We start from the raw sequence: 22,733 nt of genomic DNA, 5'->3' as shown, positions 1-22,733 counted from the left end.
TGAATAAATGAGTGATTTGCAGTGGAGTCTCCACATTGGCTTTTAAGGAGAACAAACGGCGAAATGGAAATGGGTGCAGAAATAAAAGATCTGAGATTAGCAAAAAATGAGATTCCAATGGGGTTTTTTCCCCCCCATCCCCTTCAATGAAGCATTTGATTAAAAAAAAAAGTAGAAATCAATCATTTTGTAAAGTTTCCGCACCCGAATTGCCTGGGCGATACACCTTCCGTACCAGCAGAGGTCAGAGTCGCTTCCCTCGCATCGGAGCATGAAGAGAGAGCTCCCTCTCCGGGTTCAGAGCTTGCGAAAGAAGTCACGTTTTCTCCGTCAAGAGATCTGCTGGACGAAGGAGGCGGGTTCACATGTATCTCTGATGCAGGGGGAGAGGACTAGAGGCCAGTAAAAAAAAAAAAAAACCAAACAAACCCGAGACTTTGGTGGACTCTGGACTCTTGGGAAGTTTTCCTCCCAGAAAAGCTGACCTTGCATCTTTGGAGCTTCTAAAGCGATCGTCGAAGAGCTCGATCTCTCTGCGCTTGTGAGCCGCATCCTTCCCGGTTGTAGCCGAATTGATCCCGAGAAATGCAGGGTTTGGCGCTCTGGCTGACCATCGGCGCTCTGCAGCTGTTGACAGCTGTCCAGGGGGGACCCCAACAACAACGCTTTGTCGCGCCGGACATTACCTGGTCCCTGAGCAAGGTAAATGGCAGCAGTGGTAAAAGGCTTCGCCCTCTGCTAGTGGCATGAAGGGTGGAAGAAGGCGAGGAATAATTGTGGCTGATCCTTGAATGCCAAAGAATAGGGGGCTTCCTGGGGAAAATGCATTTTTATTATTTTGACAGACGTAACGATGAGTGGCGGCTGATGTGCACGCATGCATGCAAGTATATTGCAAAAATGCGCTAGTGGAGCCTTCCTTCTTCAACCTAATCTCCTTGCTAGAAGTGACGGGAATTATAGGTATTCCCCTCCCAGCCTCCAAAAATATTATAATGTACAAAATCTCGCCTTGTACATTGCAATTTTTGTGTTTCATATTTTATCCTAGCTCTCTTCTTCGGACTATTTGTGTGAAAACTTAAATCAGGAATTGTTTTTGAGCTGGGCATGTGTGACAGAATGGCCTATGTGACTTATTATAATTCTGTACCCTCATTTTGGAAATCTAGGGTGGTGCTGAAGGATTTAACACTACAAGAGTAGTTGGTAATATATTGGCTTGTCAATCTAGTTAGAAAACAAATAACTATGGGTTTCAAACAGTGAGACTATTATTATCAGGAGCCCACATCTGATTACTTTTTGTTGTTGTTAGCAGAAATTTAATGTTGTGTTTTTGCAGGCAGTCCTAATGATTATGCATGTGATGTTGTAGTTAATTCTTACCACCAACGGAACATGAATTTTAGGTGTATTAAAGACCTTCTCATCGCTGTTACTAATATAAATCTTCCTGTTAGAAATTAATAGGAATATACTCCAAGTATACTCCAAAGTCTCATCTTATTGGGAAGAGAAATGATTTCTGTGTAATTGTATATTTAGACCCAGGCTAAGGAAACAACTTCCAATAGTATACTTGGTTATATAGATTTGAACAGAGCAAACAGTAGTGGGTTAGTAATAGTTATAATTATATTATATGATAGTATATATAAATAGTATCTTGCTCAAGGCTTTGTACTTGAATGCAAATTTGAATAGTGCTTCTCACACAAAATATATGGAATTGTGGTTTGCTGAGTTCCTATTCATTCTCCTTCATTTAAAGTAGCAGCAAGATAAATATTAATATAAATATGTTTGACCGGGCCATTATCCTAAGGATCTCAGGGCAGACTATATTAAATACAGAATATAGGGCAGTAAAATGAACATAAATATAAGCAATACCTAAAATAACTAGTACAATAATAGGACTTTTTAAAATATTAAAAAAATAAGGCTATGATTATTAAATATGCTTTTGACTGCTTGCTGGCCTTCAGGAAAGGGACAATCCAAAATAGTTCAATGAACTTGTTGGGAGTAAGTGATGAGTAAGTTTGTGATATTGGCTCTATGTGGCACATAAGATTCTGCTGTAAACTGAATTAGAGCATTAAGTCATTCAGGCTAGGATTGGGTACATACACTACTAGCAGCTTTCCAGATTGCACCAAATTGTACATGGGCACCTGTGGGGTAGCTCAGGGGACATTCTGCTTGTGAAGTACACTTTGTCAATTGGCTATTGCTACCACATCCTTTCATTGGGCAATGGCCCAGGTGCTGCTACCCCTTCCTCATTTCTGTTCCAGGAAAAATTCCAGTTGCTTCCCTTGATAGGAATGACTCTTATTGGAGAGCGGGGAGAGTGTCTATGGAAATTCTCAGTCATCCAGATAATGGTTGTCCCAACGATGGTTTTCAAAAGGCAACTGAAATTTTTTAGTTTTTTCCCTTGAAAATGTTTACGAAGGACTGAAGAAGCTTTTTGGATAAGAAGTTAAATGTTTTCAAGGAAAAAAAATACAGTCAGGTTGCCTTTTGAAAAGAACCTTTGGGCTATGTTGGAAGGTGGGGACACACACTCAGAATTAAAGTTCAAAATGCACATGTATCCAATTTTAAATAATGCTTTTCCTACTAAAGTGTTGGTTTTATAGCTATTTTATGAGTAACATTACAATGGTGCAGTGATTGTAACAAATGCTTTGAGAATAGAAGGCTGCTAGGTCAAAATTCAGGGAAAAAGTTTTTAAAATGGTCTATTTTTCTGGGTAACTTCTCCAGTGCATCAGGTGATTATTTCTCCAATTCGCTTTAGAGTGAGGACATCCAGAGTAGATATAATCTTTTAATTTCAAATGACCGTGGGAAAACTAGTTAGATTATGGCTAAAAAGTAATAGAAATGTTTGCCAATTTCAAACTGGCAGCCTTTAAAAATACATTATATTACTACGGTTATTATTGTATTACTGATAAAGGTCACTCTAAAAGACATTAAGATCACGGTAACAATTAGTGCAATTCAGTGCTATTCCTGTGTGAAGTAGCCATTGGACTTCTGGAAATAGCTCGTAAGGAAGTAAACCACACCAGCCAAAACAGACAGGAGCACTCAAAGAAGATAAAGGGAAAATATTTCCTTGAGAAATGGCAGCTGGAAAACATGCCTGTGCATGAACAAAGTGATGTTCTTGGTTTCTAGAAATGATTGCTTGTTGGTTCTGGAGACAGAGCAACTAGGCAATAGGTATAAGTCCACCATTTTATTTCAGAAGAACAGCTGTTGTTTCTGTCATTTTACAAAACTTAATGCACAACATAGCATGCAGACATAATTTCCCATATGCATTGTGAATTCCTGGTACAGTTCTAGGATGTGGAATGTATAAAGACACTCATTCTTTTTGGATATGCAGTTCTGTTTTTTGAGGGACGATTGATTGATCGATCAGTGCATGGGCCTAAATACCTCTTTTTACAAAACCGATTCTTAGCTTGGAATCTAATAAGATTGCTTTCAAAATTATCTCTAATGTTACTACTTATAAAACATTACATTCTAAATAAGGGTTTTTTTTTTTGGTGCTCTTAGAGCTTAGTTGTTTTTTATGCAGACATTTTCGTGTCCAAACTAGTTATCATCAATGTTAGTAAGGAGTAGGGTTGGCTCTCAGTTTATATATTCTAACCATGGCTTGCTCTGTCAGTGTTACTAGAAATGGTCTTGAAGCTACTAGAATATAAACTGAGAGTAAATTCTACTTTTTACTAGCACTGTTGAAGTTACCTAGTCTGGGTAAATAGAAATCAAGCTCATAGCATCAAGGACCCCTCAGTTCAGCCCTGAGCTACAAATATTCTCCTTTATTGATATTGTGTAAATAACGTCCTACCAGTGTGCCATAGACTACACTTGACCAAATGAAGCAGAGGTTTTGCAACACTTTCACAAAACGTCTTTGCACAAGAATGCCGTGTTTGTTAAATAAGAAGCTTAATAATTAAACTGTAATCCCAATTCTCAAGGACACTTCTCTTTTTTTAAAGATCTGTGTAAATTTAGGCTTATCCAATAGCACCTCCTTAAACAAGGGACACAATGATCCCTATGAAGGTCTGAGGTGTGTCATGATTTTTACATACCCAGTCCAACATGTACAAACCTGAAGTACTCTGTGATGAAATTGTTGTAAATTGTAGTGCTTTGCTTCTGTGTTAAAAGTGGTTTTCAACTGAGATTTTACCAATTGGAACTAAGGAGAATCATCCTGTCTAACCAGTCCCTTGAAGGCTTTCCCCAAACAATAGAAAACTCCTACACAAGAAGCACCACTCATTAAAAATTAAAAGTACTTGCCAATCCTGAAGGGCTAGGTGAGCCGAATCCTGCATTTCCATAAGGAAGCGTAGGACTTTGATGGTTTCTGTAGTGTTCAGTGACTGAGGCCGTTCGTCAACCATCCAAAGTTACAATGGTACTGAAAAATGTGACTTATGACCATTTTTCATAGTTCTGACTTTTGCAGCATCCTCATGATCCTGTGATCAAAATTCAGATAGCAATAGCAATAAGCACTTAGTCTTAGACTATATCACTTCACAGTGATTCACAGCCCTCTCTAAGCGGCTTACAGAGTCAGCACATTGCCCCCAACAATCTGGGTCCTCATTTGGAAGGATGGGAGGCTGAGTCAACTTTGAGTCTTGTGAGACTTGAACTGCCAAATTGCAGTCAGCTGGCAGTCAGCAGAAGTATCCTGCAGTACTGCACTCTAACCACTGTGCTACCATGGCTTATCAAGATGCTTGGAAACTGGTTCATAGTTAAGACCGTTAGTGTGCCCCAAGGTCATATGATAACCTTTTGTGACTTTCTGACAAACCAAATCAATGAGGGAGCTGGGTTCACTTAACAACTGGGTTACTAACTTAATCAACTGCAGTGATTCACTTAACAACTGGCAAGAAAGGTCGTAAAATGGGGCAAAACTCATTTAACAACTGTCTCACTTAACAACATAATTTGGGGGCTCAATTGTGTTTGTAAGTCAAGGACTACTTGTAGTGGAATTATGATAACTGAGAAGCTAGTTCTCCAGCAGGTAATATAATAATTGAAATCCCAAGACCACCACGAGATGATACTGCAAAGCAAAGAGCCACGGCAACTTTCCAGCTCTGCTTTGTCCAATCTAGGGCTCTTCAGAAGTGGTGACCATGCTCCTGGACAACTAATCTCAAAACACCTAGCCTAGCTTGTACTTTGCTACTGAAAGGAAACAGTGAGAACAAAAATGTTTTCTGGATGTTGTCTTTTGAAGGCTATGTATATAAGTTTTATGCAGGACCCAAATGGAAATATAGGATTAACTGAAGTCATAAATCTTTTTTGTATCTTTTCTGGCTTCAAACAGAGAATTTGACATGATCTAATGGTCTTCCGCATTAAAAATGTGCAGAAAACTACATGTTTGGCAGTAGCTTAGTCTAGAAATCTTGGGAAGTAGCATTCTGATGTCTAAGTTTAAAAGAGTGATAGATCACGGGAGCCTTCACAGAAAGTCTAGAAAATGCAGATTTATCACATATGTACAGATCTCATTGAACAAAAAGAAGGAAATCTGCAATTAGATCAATTGAAAAAAGAATAGGAAGTGTTAAAAGGTAAAAGTTCCTCTTGCACATATGTGCTAGTCGTTTCCGGCTGTAGGGGGCGGTGCTCATCTCCGTTACAAAGCCGAAGAGCCAGCGCTGTCCGAAAACGTCTCCGTGGTTATGTGGCTGGCATGACTAAACGCCGAAAGCGCATGGAACACTGTTACTTTCTCACCAAAGTGGTCCCTATTTTTCTACTTGCATTTTTACATGCTTGCGAACTGCTAGGTTGGCAGAAGCTGGGACAAGTAATAGGAACTCATTCCATTACGTGGCGCTAGGGATTCGAACTGCCCGAACTGCCAACCTTTCTGATCGATAAGCTCAGTGTCTTAACCACTGAGCCACCGTGTTCCTATTTAGCGTTAGATAGGCAGAAAGGGATATTTCAATTGCTCCCCCTTTTTCCCTTAATTACATTATGCATTTCAAGTTTTGTAACTATTATTTATCCTGTTACAGAAAGCATGACCCAGTTATCATCGCACTTGGGTTTTCCAAGTGCGTTTGGGCTGCATTGCCAATTTAGCCAGAGTTTCCCAACCAGATTGGAGAAGGTCTTCCTGTCAAACTTAATGCACAATTTTAAATCTGGTCTTTCTTCACACATTTAGGTACAAAACTTTGCATGGGAAAACTGTGGCCCTCCATCAGAACCTGCAATAATCAAGAGTCTCTCTGTCAGTCCTGATCCAATTGCTGTCCCTGGAGATGTGACAGTTACTGCATCGGGGGCCAGCACTATACTCCTCTGTGCTCCTCTAAAGGTACGTGGAAGGTGATGGAACCAAACCAAACCAAACCCAAAAAATGTTACTTGCATCCCTGACAGTAGCACATTTGTTAAAATAAACACATTTATTTGGTGTCTTGAACTATAAATCAGGCTGATATAAGATTGCACACTGTTTTAGTTTTTTTTTAATTTTATTTTTTTATTTTAATTATAGGAATACAACACGGTACAGCCGATCCAGCATTACAATTGTTATACACATATAGATTTCACTTCATCATTTATAACCTCCTTTTTTGATATATTATTTACTAATTATTCCAATCATCATAACTCCGACCTTGCCTTCTTGTCTGTAACCATTGATAAAATTTATTCCATGTTTCATAGTATGTAGATTCTCCTTTGTCTTTTAATTCTAGAGTTAACCAATCTGATTCTGCACAGGCCATAATTTTTCTTATTATCTCTGTTTCTGGAGGTATGTTTTCATTTTTCCAGTATTGTGCATATATTACTCTAGCCGCTGTTGATACATGTACTATTAGATACATTAAATCCTTCCTATATTTTTCTGATATTATTCCTAGGAGAAAAAATTCCTAAGTATACCTAAGTATTTCACTTTGTTCACGATTTGAATGCCCATTTCTTTCGTTAGTTCCTCTTTTAGTTTAAATGTCATATTCTTTGTTAGTTTTGTGGCGGCTCAGCTTGGACATTGATAGCCCAATTTTTTCAGCTCCCTCCTTATTCTTTCTTTCTTTCCTGGATAAAGGCATCTTTGAGTAATGTTCAAATCCTGATGACTGAATCCATGTACTTTTCTTGGAATCTAACAGAATGCTGCCTTCTGGGTTTGTTTGTTTATTTTCAACTTTCCAGTCGATCCAGCAGCTTTGTCATTCTCAGCTGATGCCCTATCAAAGCGTCAACGCTGGCAGACTCTGCTTAGTTTCCAAGATAATTCACAGTCATCTTAGTGCTGCCTCTTGCTAAAACCTTTTTGCCTCCTGGTTGTTGTCCTAGAAAGATATTTCTCTGAGTTGACTAGGAGTGAATATCTGTAGACCCAAGGCCCGTTGCCAGATTTTAGTAGTGTAATTATTTGAAAAGTGGTGCTGCACTTTCCAGCCATGTTAAGTCAGAAAACACAGGGAAGCTATATGTCCTAAAACAGGCCTGACACCATTAAGAATGAAACAGAATAACGCAAAATAATACTCCCCTAATACGGAAAATATTAGCCATGCATTTTGCATGATTTCCCCACTTCATATTTTCAGTTCCTTCTGACTAAAAAATTGGCCACCCTCCAAATAGAAGAAGGAAAGAGTGCTTGAAGATGTTTTGGGGCAGTATTTCTCAACTTTGACCACTTTAATAGTATGAACTCCAACTCCCCGTGCTGGCTGTGGAATTCTGGGAGTTGAAGTCCACACAACCTGAAGTGGTCAAGGTTGAGAAACATCTTGAACCAACTCATAGCACTGAATGGCCTGTAACGTCGTTGGAATATGTGTGGTTTTGACCTCACTTACATTGTATTGTGATATGGCTTGTTTCACCGTATAGTGTGTAGTGTTATCGGCTAGTTTGGTTTATACATTTTTACCCTATGTAAGGTACTTGGGAGTTAGGTAGCCATATAAACCATTTTTTTAAAAAAAAAAAGTGGATTCCAGCTTATATTCTCATATTAAGCACCTACAGGTAGTCCTCGATTTATGACCATACCTGAGCCCAGAATTTATGTTGCTAAGTGGGAAATTTGTTAAGTGAGTTTTGCCTCATTTTATGACTTTTCTTGCCACATTTGTTAAGTGAAACACGGCAAGTGTTAAATTAGTAACATCTGATTCACTTAACAAACACATTTGTTAAGTGAATCTGGACTTTGCTTGTCAGAAGGTCACAAAAGGGGATCACATGGATCTGGGACTCTGTAACCATCATAAATAGGAATCAGTCGCCAAGTATCTGAATGTAAAACATGTGACCACGGGAATGCTACAATGGTCATAAGTGTGAAATAAGTCAGAAGTCACTTTTTTCAGTGCTATTGTAACTTTGGTCACTAAATGAACTGTTGTAAGTTGAGGGCTACCTGCGCTTATCCATGCCATAGTCTAGCCTCAGCCATATTTCTAAGGGATTATAATAAAATCAGGAGGCATACAATAATTTCATATCCAGAATGATATCAGCCTTCAAAGAATCTAAAGGCTGCAGCTAACACCCACAGAATAATAGAATGAATGAATGAATGAATGAATTCTTTATTGCCCAAGTGTGATTGGACACACAAGGAATTTGCACATGCTGTCATATACATAAGAAGAAAAGATACATTCATCAAGAATCATCAGGTACAGCACTTAATGATAGTCATAGGGTACAAATAGGTAATCAAATCATACTAGGAAACAGTTGATATAAATCGTAAGTATACAAGTGGCAAAGTTACAGTCATACAGTCACAAGTGGGAGGGGATGGGTGATAAGGAGTTATGAGAAGATTAATAGTAATAGTGGTGCAGACTTTGTAAATAGTTGAACAGTGTTGAGGAAATTATTTGTTTAGCAGAGTGATGGCATTCTGAGGAAAAAACTGTCCTTGTGTCTAGTTGTTCTGGTTTGCGGTGCTCTATAGCATCGTTTTGAGGGTAGGAGTTGAAACAGTTTATGTCCAGGATGTGAGGGGTTCTGTAAATATTTTCACAGCCCTCTTTTTGACTTGTGCAGTATACAGGTCCTCAGTGGAAGGCAGTTTGGTAGTTGTTTTTTTCTGCAGTCCTAATGAAAATTGCCTTGTGTTTATTGATTGTACTGATACAACCTAACTGGTTGTACGCAAAGCTTTATGAGTTTTGAAAAATTATGTATATATGAACCTTTTGAGTTCCGGGCCTGAGAATGTGGGTTGTGGTTTAGCTCAGATGTTGCATGCTGTTTTCTTATTACTTTGTCCTGTTCTCAAGTCTCTTCCTGTCTTACTGGTTTCTTGATCATTCTGTTACTAGTTCTCATAGTTATGTTCATTCTAGCGCCATTTTTTGGGGGGGAGATCTAGTGCTGTTTTTCCTGTTCTGGATTTCAGGCACTGAGATAGGGATATCAGATGAAATAGAATGAAATGTTCTCTGTCAAAGGAAATAGTAGGATTTTGTGTTCTTGGGTAATCTCCAGGATGGTTTCCGACACACCTAGTGTTGAAACCCTTCCTTACATGGACTTCAGCTTGAATCAATTGACAGCCACAAGCTTTTCCTGCTGTGGAGTCACAGGATAGTTTTAAACATAGAATCCTTTCAGATATAATGCTATGGTTTGTTCATTAGCTTGAATTGAGGTTGACTTAAAATGGCAAACTGAGATTGACTTCTAACTAGAAAACTGGGACATGATATGTACATTTACATGTTCAAGGTTGTTTTCAAACCTGAATCTTCTACATTTGGCTCCAAGCTTCTTCTTTTTTTTTAAAGAAAGTGAGGGAAGGAGATTTTGCTCATATGTGGCCAGGCAGCACTATTTTTTACCTGCTTGGACATAGGACATGTGTTTTTCTTTAGTTGAGGCCTAGAGGTTTTCTTAATATTCATGCAAGAATACATTGGTTTGATAGCAATGCCTGAAAAATTATTCATTGGAGAACAAAGTAAGCTTAATACCTTTCAATAGGAAACTCGGAGGCGTTGGATCTAGTTTAAAATGTTAGAGGCCCTGTAGAGTCTTGTGAAAATGGAACATAAGTAGAAAATCTATCATGAGTAATTCTGTGTGTTGCCTCTGATAATTTCATTTTATTCATTTATCTGGGTGCTGTAACCTATGCTGGATTTCTCCAATTCTGCAAAAAGATTTTGTCCAGGGATGAAGTTTGCTTCCTGGCTATGGCAGCTTTGCATGGGCTGCATGCCTAAATCCATCCAGCCCAATTTCCACGTCACTTAAGCACACAAAACTGTATGAAAATTCTCATAAAAATTAATATAGTTTCCACAAACATTCCTGTACATCTCGGAGCCAAAATAGAGATTTTTAAACCCTTCTTTTTTTGAGAAATATTATATTGCAAAATTTGGAAAAGTGTAACTTGGTAGTCCAGAAAGTGGACTACTATTAGGTTGATTATTAAAAATGATACTTGGGGACAATCAAACTCACATCTCTCCTTGAGGAAGTACATTTCCTTTGGACATATTCCTCCAGAGCATTTCATTTCAATTGTCAGCTACTCAGAAATTGTTGAAAGAAAGTTTGCTGACATTTTTAGGTACAGCCACACTCAGAATGCTAGAGAAAGATGTGCCTGTTAGTACTTCCTCCACCTAACAGGAGGAAAATCCAAAGACATTCAACCAATGCCCTGCCTCCCATCTATGTTTTCATTTCATATATGTGATGGTTTCCCATCTAGCCCAACAAGATATTATAGTCAGGGGATGTTGCAAACCACAAAGTCACTCTCCCTTTGCTGTATTTTAAATAGTAGCATCTTAGCAAGCCTCAGTGGCAGCTGACCTCTGCAGGGACGAGGAAGGATAAGGTCATGGCCAGAGTGACTCAATAATATTCTCTGTCTCTGTCTCTGTCTCTGTCTCCATCTATCTATCTATCTATCTATCTATCTATCTATCTATCTATCTATCTATCTATCTATCTATCTATCTATCTATCTATCTATCATCTATCATCTATCTTATCTATTTCTATCTATCATCTATCTTATCTATTTCTGTCTGTCTTTCTCTCTCTCTCTCTCTCTCACTCACACACATACACACCCCTTGTGAGAAGTAAGTCCATACCAGTTCTTCCCAATTTCCATGTTGCAAACTCCCATCAGCTGTGATTTGGGAGGTGCTGGTAATGAGCTAGAGATAAATTGTATCTGCTTATGAATAGAGATGATGGTGTGGGAAAATTCAGGGGCCAATTTGAGAGCAGTGGACAGACCACATGTAGAAGCGGGGGGATCCCCTGCAGAGGGGAAAAAAAAGTAATGCTTCAGCTGTTCTCAGAAGCATCACGGAAAATAGGATACGTGTCTGAGACCTTTGATACCACACAAGCTGGTCCGCCTTGTGAGCACTTGTCATGTGAATCCTTATCATGCTTTTGGGCTGGGAGGAAGCAATCCAGTAAGAGCGCAGAAGCTTAGTTAGGGGATTTTATTTTTTTTGCATGCTTGGCCACCTTGTGTTTTTAAACTGTGCTTTTGATGTCTTTTTTTTCCCTCTAAGGACCAGCACAGAGCAATGGCATTGAGCCTTTTTTTCCGGTGTGTTCTAGAGTTGTTGTTATCCCGTCACTAAGTCCAACTTTTTGTGACCCCATGAACCACAGCACACCCGGTCGCCCTGTCCTGGAGTTTGCCCAAATTCATGTCCACTATGTCAAAGACAAAGTCTATCTCATCCTTTGCCACCCCCTTCTCCTTTTGCCTTCAGTCTTTCCCAACACCAGGATCTTTTTTTTCCAATAAGTTCTCTCTTATTTGGTGGCCAAAGTGTTTGAGTTTTAGCTCCAGTATCCGTCCTTCCAAAGGACAGTTGAGGTTGATTTCCTTTAGGAGCTCTAGAGAAAATTCACAGAGAAAAAGGGGATAGGAATAAACGGCTGGGAAAGAAGATGTGTTTTGATATCAGCTGATACTTTGCAGATGTGTTAGAGCAGGGCTGTCAAATTCCCGGCCTGTGGGCCAGATGTGTCATACGCTGGCCACACCCACACCTGGTTTAGCGAAGGGGGGAAAAGTCCTGATACGTCACATGACACTGCCCTGACAACGTGAGTTTGACAGAGAAGAGTGTTTCAGCTATTAGCCAGGCAAGGTTGAGGGGACTGCCATGTTAACATAAAACATTTGGAAAGCTCCAGTTTGGAGAAAACTGCTTTCTGTACTAAAAAGGATATATAAATGGGAAGAGTGTGAAGGAACCTTGCAGCATTTGTATGGCTCTCTACTGCTCACAGGTGGTGGCTTATGATATCTGAGAACATGAGAACTGCCTTGCTTAATTAAAATAAAAGTTGCATCTGGCTGTCATTAGTTTCCCATCTGATCATTAGGTTTATATCAGGGGTGCCCACTTGATTATAGCTTAACATTAGAGTGCATGTTTTGCTTATTAATACTCCTTATAGAATGATATTGTCACCCTCCCTTTTAATTCCTGTAATGTTGGATAATTCATGGAGAATAAATCCTGTCCATGAATATGCTCTTTTAATGTGGTGCACTTTATAATTAAATAGTGTTTTGCAAGTGGCTTTCTCCCACACTTTCTCCCATGCTGAATAGAAAAGTAAAATGGCAAGTTCCAATTGCATCTCCCAGTTGAGTTTATTGGGAGTGTGGCATCCTTTGTCCAAAAGGTGACAGTGGTAGAAGGAACAGGAGCTTTCCTGGGATGAGATTTACACCTCTTTCAAGGTGTACTTCCTTGATATTTATCTTCTCCTAGGTAAGGTGGGGTCCTGAATTTAGCTGTCAGACCAGATTCAATTCCTCACTTAAAGATGAATCAGGCTTATTGCTTTATTTCTCCAAAGCAAGTAGCCTAAACAGTGATACACATTCAGAGAATTGACTGTGGAACTTCCGGCTTGGGTTTCTTCAGCAACAGACCGAAATCCACGATCGTGCACGGTTTCAATCTGAGCTCGCCGCTTTAGTGTCCCAATCCTTTGGATTCGGGGCTGAATACATTGTATACATTGTAACTGAAATCTTATTAAAAGATACAGTAACCCACGGAAAGGAAAAGGAAAGGAAAGAAACAAGAAGGAACAGTCTGGGATCATTTGGTGATTTACAAAAAAAGTTTTTGGCATTGGTTTTTTCTTTCTTTTTCTGTTTTTACTTAAAGTCAATTGGGTGGTTGTTCAAAAGTGTTTAAAATGCCATCACTCCTGGAGGAATTGAAGATGAGTCTTAAAAAACAGAAAGAAGATGCAGAAAGGGGAGGAAGATCCTTTGGCTTTGTTAGGAATAACAAGGTTACCTAACGTAGTTTGGGTAAAATAATATATATAAACTATGATAGTAAGTTTAAGTGTGTGTCACTTTAAACTGCAAAGCATGTAATTTTGGGTGCGGTTGTGAAACCGCCATAAGAGGGAGCAAGAGAACCTGCTGACGATTGCTGACGATTGCTGGTTTGCTAACTGCATGTTCCCTGCTGCTGAGTTTTGAACGTCGAAGGAAGAAAGGAGGTTTGACTTCTTCCTATCTCTACTGCGAGGAGATATATTACTGGACTGATATTTGTAAGTTTACTGACCTCTTTTTTGACACTGGACTTTGCAACTGAATAATCCCCGGACGGACTGAACTAGTGAATGATATATGGACTGTTTGACTATGCTAAAACTCTTACTGGAATAAACTATTTAACTAGCACAGTGTATCTGTTTTACTGAGTGTAAGCTACAAAAACGTTTATCTCACATATTTTGCCTGCCTGCCTGCCTGCCTGCCGTGCACATTCTGCTAGGGTGTATCCCTAACACTGGTTATGGGCCCAGCTGCACAGTCAGACTAACCAGGATATAACAGGCTTATATAAAGTGAGAGTTAGTGTAGTTACACAATACTGTAAACAGACAGCTGTGTTTTATTAATTATAGTTTAATATCCAGAGAAAGATGGCACAAGTCAATTTACCAAGTTTGTCTCTAATATCCAAACTGGATGGAACAAACTATGTTTCATGGTCCATGAAATGCAGCCTACTTCTATGTAGAGAAGGTTTGTGGAGTATAATTCAAAACCCACCAGAGGTAGATGCTTGGGATCCGGAGGATGAGGATGATGCCCAGAAAATACAAGAATATAAACTGAAGAATGAGCAAACTCTCTGTATAATAGGACTGACACTCTGTGACCAGCAGCTTGTCCATATTCGTAGAGAAGAAACAGCTGCGAAATGTTGGGAGAATTTAAAGAAGATTTATGTTCAAGACAGTGTAGGAGCACATATAAATCTTACATGGAAGCTATTCAGAACACATCTTCAAAAGAATGGAGACATGTTGACTCATATAAACACTATGAAGAAGATTTTTCAGGAACTGCATGAAAAAGAACTTATCTTCACTGAACTACATCAGGTTTATATAATTTTGTCTTCGTTAGATGAGAGCTATGATGACTATGTAACTTCGCTGGAAGTACTGCCAAAAGTTAACCTCACATTAGCTGACATTACTGGCAGATTAATTGAAGAAGCCAGGAGAAGGCTTGAAAGGGATCAACTGAGAAGGGAACAACCACAAGAAGAGAAATTATCTTCAACAGCCTATACAATTAGAAAATGTTTTAATTGTGGAGGACATTTGGCTAGATTCTGCAAGAAAGAAAAACGCCACAATGCCAGCCAGAATGCCATACACATTCTGCTAGGGTGTATCCCTAACAGGCTTTGTATTTGAATTTTTTGAAATGGAGATCTTGAACTATGAAAAGCAAAAGGAAAAGCTTCAAGATCAAGAAGAAGGGCGGGATGAAGAAGAAGACATTTTAAATGATCAAATAATGCCAAGTGTGGCAATAAGGGGAAAAAGGGGGAAAGGAGTTAAAAGTTTGAGGTCAAAGGGAACAGTCAAAAAGAAAAATAGTCTGAAATAGAAATATAACAGCAAAGAGAAGCAGGAAAAAAAAACTACACAAGGGAAAATTAGAGAAAGAAGGGTATAAAAAAGGGATGAGAAAAGGGGGGGAAGATAGAAAGGGAAAGAACTTATGAGGGACAAAAACAGGAAATAAAGAAAAAGGGGAAACGTACTAGGATTAAAGGTATTTGCTCAGCTAGAAAACACAGAGACAATGGTTAAATTAAGTTAAAAGTGAGGATTCTGCAAAGGTACAAAAGATAGTGTTGTGACAGTAGAATACTGTAATGAGTTAGAAATGAAATAAGTAAATAATCTATGAGATAAAACTGTATTGTTATGTAATGGTATGTTTATTTATAATTAATGCAATAATAAAGAAGAGAGGGAAATATTGCAATTGTTTCTAAAGATTGATAAAATATTGAAAAGAAATGTGAAAGATTTATAAGGAAATTTATACCAGTTATTAGAATGAATTTGAATAATTATTTTGCTTATTAATAGTAAATAATTTATAAGATAAAACTGTATGACTATCCAATGGTATGCTTATTAACAGTTAAGTAACAATGAAGAAGGGAGGGAAAAATTTCAATTGTTCTCAAAGATTGATAGATATTGAAAAGAAACGTGAAAGATTTACAAGGTTCATACCAGTACTAGAATGATTTTGAATAACTATTTTGTTTACTAATGTTTATATATATATATATATGGATCTTTGGTTGTTCGGGTTTTCTCCCGCATAAGATTCGAAGTATCTAGGCAACGTTTCGATGAAGTCTCATTCATCATCTTCAGGCTTCTGTCTCCGGCTCTGTGCTTCTCAGAGTAATGTGAGATTGCAGCTGCTTCCTCCTTTTAACTGCCAGTGGGGGTGGGACTTGATTGGGTGGGGGCTTGGCTGTGTTCTGATTGGGTGGGGGTGTGTTCTCATTGGTAGGGGGTTTGGCTGAGAAGCACAGAGCCGGAGACAGAAGCCTGAAGATGATGAATGAGACTTCATCGAAACGTTGCCTAGATACTTCGAATCTTACGCGGGAGAAAACCCGAACAACCAAAGATCCACATACAAATACCCGCGAGAACCTCAGAAAATAAATAAATAAATATATATATATATTGTTTTTGTTATGTTTTTAGAATTTTTCTTTTTACATTTTCAAGGGGAAGTACCAAGGAGAGTCTGAATGATGAGATCTACATGATATAAAATAGATATTAGAAATTTGAATGTTATAATTTTAGAACGCACAAATTCAATGTTTAATGAGATGTCATATGATAATAACAATAAAATTTAAAGGTGTTGCACTTCGATTGGCAATCATAGGGGGAATTTTGCTTCTTAAGAATGTTGGAAGAGAACATATGAAATTGTAAACAAGACAGACGAAAGTATAAATACAATGAATAAAAAGATACAGAAATTTAGGTAAAAGAAATACAATTGAATAAGACGAAAATGAGATAACCATAAAAGAAAATTAAGAGAAGTAAAGGGTGAAATAGTGAGAAGCTGGAAAAAGAGTAATAAGATATGAAATAGAATAATACATAAGATTAATATGCATATGAAATTGTGTTTGTATGGAAATGTGATAACCTGGAACGATGCTGTACTCAAATAAGATGTTTTATTTGTTTTGTTAAAACTCAATAAAACTTTTTTTTTTTTAAAGAGAGAATTGACTGTGCAATCACTGATTTCTCAAGTTATTTTAACTAATTTGCTGTCAACATGCTATTTGGGGTGGGGGTGGGGGGGTAGGGAGAGAAACACCAGGTTGTATTAATTATAGGAAGAAATTTTCCATAGAATATTAATGCTCACGTCTATTTCCAGGCAATTGTCATACTGGAGAAGAAGCTTGGAGATATATGGATCAAAGTCCCTTGTGTGGATGATATTGGGAGCTGTACCTATGATGATACTTGCGCCATGCTGGACAGTCTCTTCCCTCCAGGCCAGCCATGTCCACAGCCATTGCAAACTTACGGCCTTCCATGTCACTGCCCGTTCAAAGCGGTGAGCCCTCTTCCTCTTTTTCTTTCTTAATCTTGGAAACACAGCAACAAAATTCTTTGGGCATCAGCAGCTCCTTACACTTCTCTCTCCATAAAGTTGTGCACCTCCAATAATTGTGTGCCTCCATTCATGCAGCTCTGTCCAGAAGTAGATGATAGACTTGCGAGGATTTTCAGCTATAGTCAAATCTTGCTCTAAGATTTTGGGGTGTTGATTTTTTTTACTAACCGGTATTTACCTAACCTCAGCCTTACAATTACAAAAGGAATACATTCAGGTGGCCCGTAATGCAGAGCATCTCTGTGAAAACTTATCAATTAAAATATAATGATGCATTAAAATAAAGGAATTAACTTGCAAATAGAACTGGGCATCTTTCAAAGGGGAATCCAGATTTTCTGTGAAAGCATATGGCTTACTATGATCACAAAATGCAATCCATGTGCCAGTTTCCCAGAGTTACTTATTTTGCCCCATTTCAGCCCAATTCTGTTGCTCTTCACTATTCTGCCTGTGTTAATTTCCAAATTCTTTTTCAAATCTGCTTTTAGCAATCCACCTTGCCATAGTAGTTATCCTTTTTCTCAGAGGAGCTAGCCAGCGTATCAGGCTATAGAAAATTTGCTAGATAGCAGCTGTCCAGAATGGGACTTTTAGGCTCCTACTGTTGGCCATGCCTGCTTCTCCTCCAGGGTTTCGCCTCCATGTTATTATCCACTAGCTTTTCTCCTTGGCTGGCCCACCCCCATCCTTCCGCCTTGGCCAATGGGCCACAGCCCCTCCATTCCCAGGCCCCTCGACATGCTCCATTCGTCGAAATACAGTTTGTCTCAGGCGTTTGGCCTTCCCAGCCCATGGACCAATTGTGTCGTGACTACCACCATTGGCAGTCAGCCAATTGGCTGGCAGCGAACTGTCTCGGTCAGCAAATCCTGGAGAAGAAGCAGGCGCAGCCAATGGTAGGAGCTTAAATGTCCTAGGCCCACAACTGTTGACTATCCACAACTGCTTCTAGAACTTGAATAACAATATAGAAGCAGAAAGTAGAATTTTCCATACTGGGTTATGTTCAAACGTGGAATTTTGTTTAAGCAATTTGCATTGGTCTTTTACTGATTACACTGAAAGAGCTATTTCAGTAGTTTATCCTGTAAATTCTTCCTCATTTCTGCTCCTGTTTTAAAAGATATCCTTGGTGTTTATTGGTACTGAAATTATAGTCAGATAGACAGGGAAAGGCAGTGTATCAGTGTTATGGAGACTGATGGGATCGTTTGTCTTTCTTTTCAGGGTACCTACAACCTTCCTTCCTCTGAATTCTTCATACCCAACATGGATTTGCCTTCTTTCCTCACCAATGGAGACTATAGGATGAGAGTTGTGTTGAGCAACGGGGACCAAGAGATGTCCTGCACCAAGCTCTCCTTCTCCTTGCAGGCAGAGAACCGGTGGTTGCACTGAGTCTCAGCATCAAGTGCCATGTTTCTTCCAGCTTTTTTTATTCTGTTATGACTAACATGAAGAGTTATTTTGCAGCGTTTAAAGAGGAAGGGTTATAGTTACTGCTTTTGTGACTGCTGTTAATTACTGGGAGCGCAGACTGGAGAATCCATGGAAAGAATGCTTCTTATTAGAAAAAGATGCCTGCCCGTCTAAAACTTATTAAGGACCAGATTGTACAAATTATAGCAAGGGGAATCTGCATACATTAAGCATATGTTTAGCTGGCAGACACACTGCCAAATGCAATGGGCCCAGCATTGCAACACTCTATTAGAGGATTCCCTTATTAGATTTCCCTACATTCCAGAGTCTTAAATGGTAGATAAAGGCCTCTTCAAGGCTGGATGTAGTAGAAGTGCACTGATAACAGGGTAATCTGAACCAGGTGTCCAAAAAAAAAAAAAAAAAACCCCACCAGGAGAAATTACATTTTCTACTTTGTGGAAGCTCCTTCAGTCTAGCCGGATTTGGTTACCCCTCTGACACTTTACAGAACCTATATGGAGTGGCTCATTCAGTATACCAGAAATATTTTTTTAGGAATGGACAGTTTCTAAATAATGCCTTGTGCAATTCAACCAGCCTTTTTCATCCTAAGATGAGCTTTGTGAATGTGGGAGCTAAAAAACATACTGAGAAAATCAGGATTGTTCCCATTTGTTCCTTTTTTTTTTTGGCAATACATTCCATTTACACCCTCTTATTTTAAGTGGTACATTTTGTTATCTGGTATTATCTACTGCATAAAAATGTGTATCCTTGTCCTTTGTTCTTAAGCTTAATGTTTTCTTGGGGAGGTGAGTCACAGCAACCATGAAAAGTAGCTTTAAAAAAAAGTGAGCAATTTCCATTTATATAAGAACGCACTAACTTTTCTTTTAAAAAACCTAACTGTTTGCAGAGGTATTGCTGGGCAAAGCAGCACAGATCCTTCTAAATGAGCATTTTTCTCCTTGTTTGAAGACCGGTTTTCTTGTTCCTGAGGAACCAACTAGTTCCACTTACAAACAAGTGTCTTAGAACCCAACTATCTATTATTTTCTAACATATCGTACATCCTATGCATTAAGCAAAACCGATTGTCCAATTGGAAAATAAATGAATGACCCAGGAGATAATCAAATAACTCAAGACATCAATCAAATATGGTATTGTGCCATAATTTGAATGTCACGTGTATATTTCCTGTTACAGAAGGTTCAGTGTCCAAACAATGATTGCCAAGTGATTCTCTGATGCAACGAAAGCGTATTATTGCCGTCTCAGCAAAATATGTTAAAATTAGAAACATTTTCTGATCACAGCCCTTGAGAAGTATTAACAATGAGCCGTCATGAGCCTCTTTATTAATGGAAGGAAGCATTGGCATGCTGTTCTTTTGAGCCTTTGTCCTGCTTTGTTACACGATTTGCTTCTTTTGCACTAGGCTTGCTGTAGTTCTTATAGCCAACCTGACTCACCATGGAGTGACGAGAGATTCAACTTATCACCAGCTTGTTAGAACCCAAAACTCTTTTGGACTGAGAAGGAATGATTTGATCGAGGTTCCCTACTTGTTTTTCACATTTAAGGGAGAACTAGAACTTGGTTTCCCATTTCTACCCTAGACCTTATAAGCCCTCAGATGGTCTTCTAGATATTTTGGACTACTAAAAAGTAAGCTCTCTAGAGCTGGACTTGATTCCTGGTAGTTGCCTAGAGGTTTCTATGTAATTGATTCCAGCAATAATAGAAAAGTATAGTGTATCCTTGCAACTTTCTGGGATTCTGTTTTACTTCCCAGTCTAACCTATAGTTCTGGGGGTTCCTTGGACATCTACCACCCCAAGTATATTAGATCTGATGCAGCTTAACTTTTTGCACTTAGCTAGAGCCAATTAGGTACAATCCCTGCCTCCTGACCATGTTTAATACATGTTTAATAGTGCTTAAGGTGCATTCATGCAAACAATCCAGAAAAAGAATCTTTGCCCTTATACAGAGTTCTCCAAGCTTGGCAACTTTAAGACTTGTGGGAGTTGAAGCCCATAAGTCTTAAAGTTGCCATGTTTGGGGACCCCTGGCCTTATAGCTCTAGCTTAAGAATTAGGATTGACAGCAATTATTGATATAAAAATTACAGAATCTTTCTTCCAATTGTAAGAATAACTTTGGATGTATTCTGTTGATTTTTTTTTACCACTTTGTCCTCTGAGCAGTAAGACGCTTAGCTTCTATACCTGTATTTCTGTGCAGAAATGTATTTTTGATGCTATTGCTTTTAATAATGTTAACAGAAATCTGCGTCTCAAGTATTAGGTTTCATTGATTTTTTTGGTGTTGCTTGTAATTTGATGGCATTCCATAGAGATTAAAAGGTTAGGCTAAAATGTCATCTTATTCCACTAAAATTGTTTTATGTTCTATCCTCTGACTTCCTAAATCTTGGTTCTTCCACCTACTCAATATGCTTTTTGATTGTATCTCCACTATGTACAATATGTTCCATTTTTACCTGAATTCTAATAAAAGTTGCGTCGTTTGATATGAACAGGAAAAATTTGGCACACCTTATGCTGGAGTAACTATCCAAACTATACTTAGAGAACTTTTGTTGCTTAATCTTGAGTAAATTTGAAATTTTGTTTTAGTACATGAAATTTCCAAGTAAGAATCTGGGAAACTGACAGGGAGAGGCAAAGGTTTACTTATATTTTTGCATACAGCAATGCAGTGATCTCCTTCTCTCATCCATACAGTTGTCTCTAAATCGCATACATAAAAAGATTCTAGACATGGCTGTATTGCTTTCAAACCATGCAACTATCTTGTATTTCTATTTTAATTGTCAGAGCTATGGCATAGCTATGTGACTAACATTATTCAGTAAGCTACTGTTACAACTTTGTACAGCAAAGGCATATATATCTTGTTTAAACAGTTCCTTTATCTTTTCCTGTAATATTTTTCTTTAAGGATAGATTTTCTTAGTTTCTGCAATAATACTTAAATCCCAATCTTGATTTACAGAGATATTTGACACGAGCAATACCTTTTCTTCTGAAAGAAACAATGGGAATTCAAAATAAACCTCCTTTTTGTGTTATAATAAAGTAGACATGTAGACATTTAATTCAAACCATTCCTATAAAATTCTTATGGTCATAAAGTGAAATGGAAATGATCACATACAATGGTTGAAGTGGGAAGAAAGGCCGTCTTTATTCCTTTTAATACCTTTATAACACGTTTTGCTTCTGAGCATTGTAAATGTGAAGAACACAACTTTATGTTATCATCATGAGTAATGTGGGAAATAGGGCACACAAAATTTCCCTGAAACTGATATTTGGTCACAAAACATAACTTTTTAGCAACAATTCAGAAATGATCTGCCATCGTTGTCTTTTGCAGAGTTCTCCCCTCCCCAGTGTAGCCTATATCCCCATGATTTCCTGGTAATCTTCCATTTTAGGACTTTCTGGTCCAACTCTCCTAAGCTTTTTAAGATCAGCCAAGGTTGGCCAGGTGCTGCAATCAGTTGTGAGCCACACAGGTATTTTTCTACGCTATTGGATAATGTTGCTAACCTTTTACTATTTCAGTTTAAGAATTTTTGTAATAAACCTGTGATAGGCAACATATTGTAACAATTTGTTCTGGCATAATGATTCATAGCTAAGAAAACTATCTGGATTTTTAAAACATTATTCAGTTGCTAAATCATCTAGAACAAAACCAGATTTTGTTTCCAATTCTATTTAGTGAAAATGAGCAATAGAGCATTCCTTTTAAAAAAATAAACCACATCTGGGTTGCAATAGCCAATTACTACGTAAGAAAAACTCTTCATGAAGATACCTCTTTTTAATGTATTTTATTGCATAAACAGGCATAGTACAAATCACATTCTTAGCCACTATTTTACATCCTCCTTTCTACATATTTTGTTAAAGTGAATTGATAGTAGGTAGAGAAGAAAATAATCATATAAAATTATATCCGATTTGAATTGTAAAATATCATGGGAAAAGGAAGCCAGCTTATTGTGAGTTACACACATTGGGGAGTCTTGGTCCAATATTGAAGGGTACTTGTCAAAGGGCATATTTAGCAAATCTGATGTAAGAGGACAAGAACAAATGAAATGTTACTCCTGGTTTTTGTATCTAAAAGTGCAAATACACTTAAAAGCTTTGGGCTCTCTGTG

General features: G+C 38.2%; 1 protein-coding gene across 1 annotated transcript; it reads left to right on the top strand.

Annotated features, from left to right (window-relative positions):
- Positions 1 to 258: 258 nt before the first annotated feature.
- Positions 259 to 21,656, top strand: GM2A (ganglioside GM2 activator). Its single transcript, XM_026696629.2, has 4 exons — positions 259 to 702; positions 6,266 to 6,418; positions 16,859 to 17,041; positions 18,332 to 21,656. Exons 1-4 carry the CDS (start codon positions 586 to 588, stop codon positions 18,500 to 18,502), a joined length of 624 nt encoding a protein of 207 aa, XP_026552414.2. The 5' UTR covers positions 259 to 585; the 3' UTR covers positions 18,503 to 21,656.
- The last annotated feature ends 1,077 nt before the right edge of the window (positions 21,657 to 22,733 follow it).

Source organism: Pseudonaja textilis, chromosome 2 (genome assembly GCF_049901715.1).
Source record: "Pseudonaja textilis isolate UNSWEBS1 chromosome 2, rPseTex1.2, whole genome shotgun sequence".
Lineage (NCBI taxonomy): Eukaryota > Metazoa > Chordata > Lepidosauria > Squamata > Elapidae > Pseudonaja > Pseudonaja textilis.
Note: the sequence above shows the minus strand (reverse complement) of the source record. Positions and strands in the feature narration are given on the sequence as shown.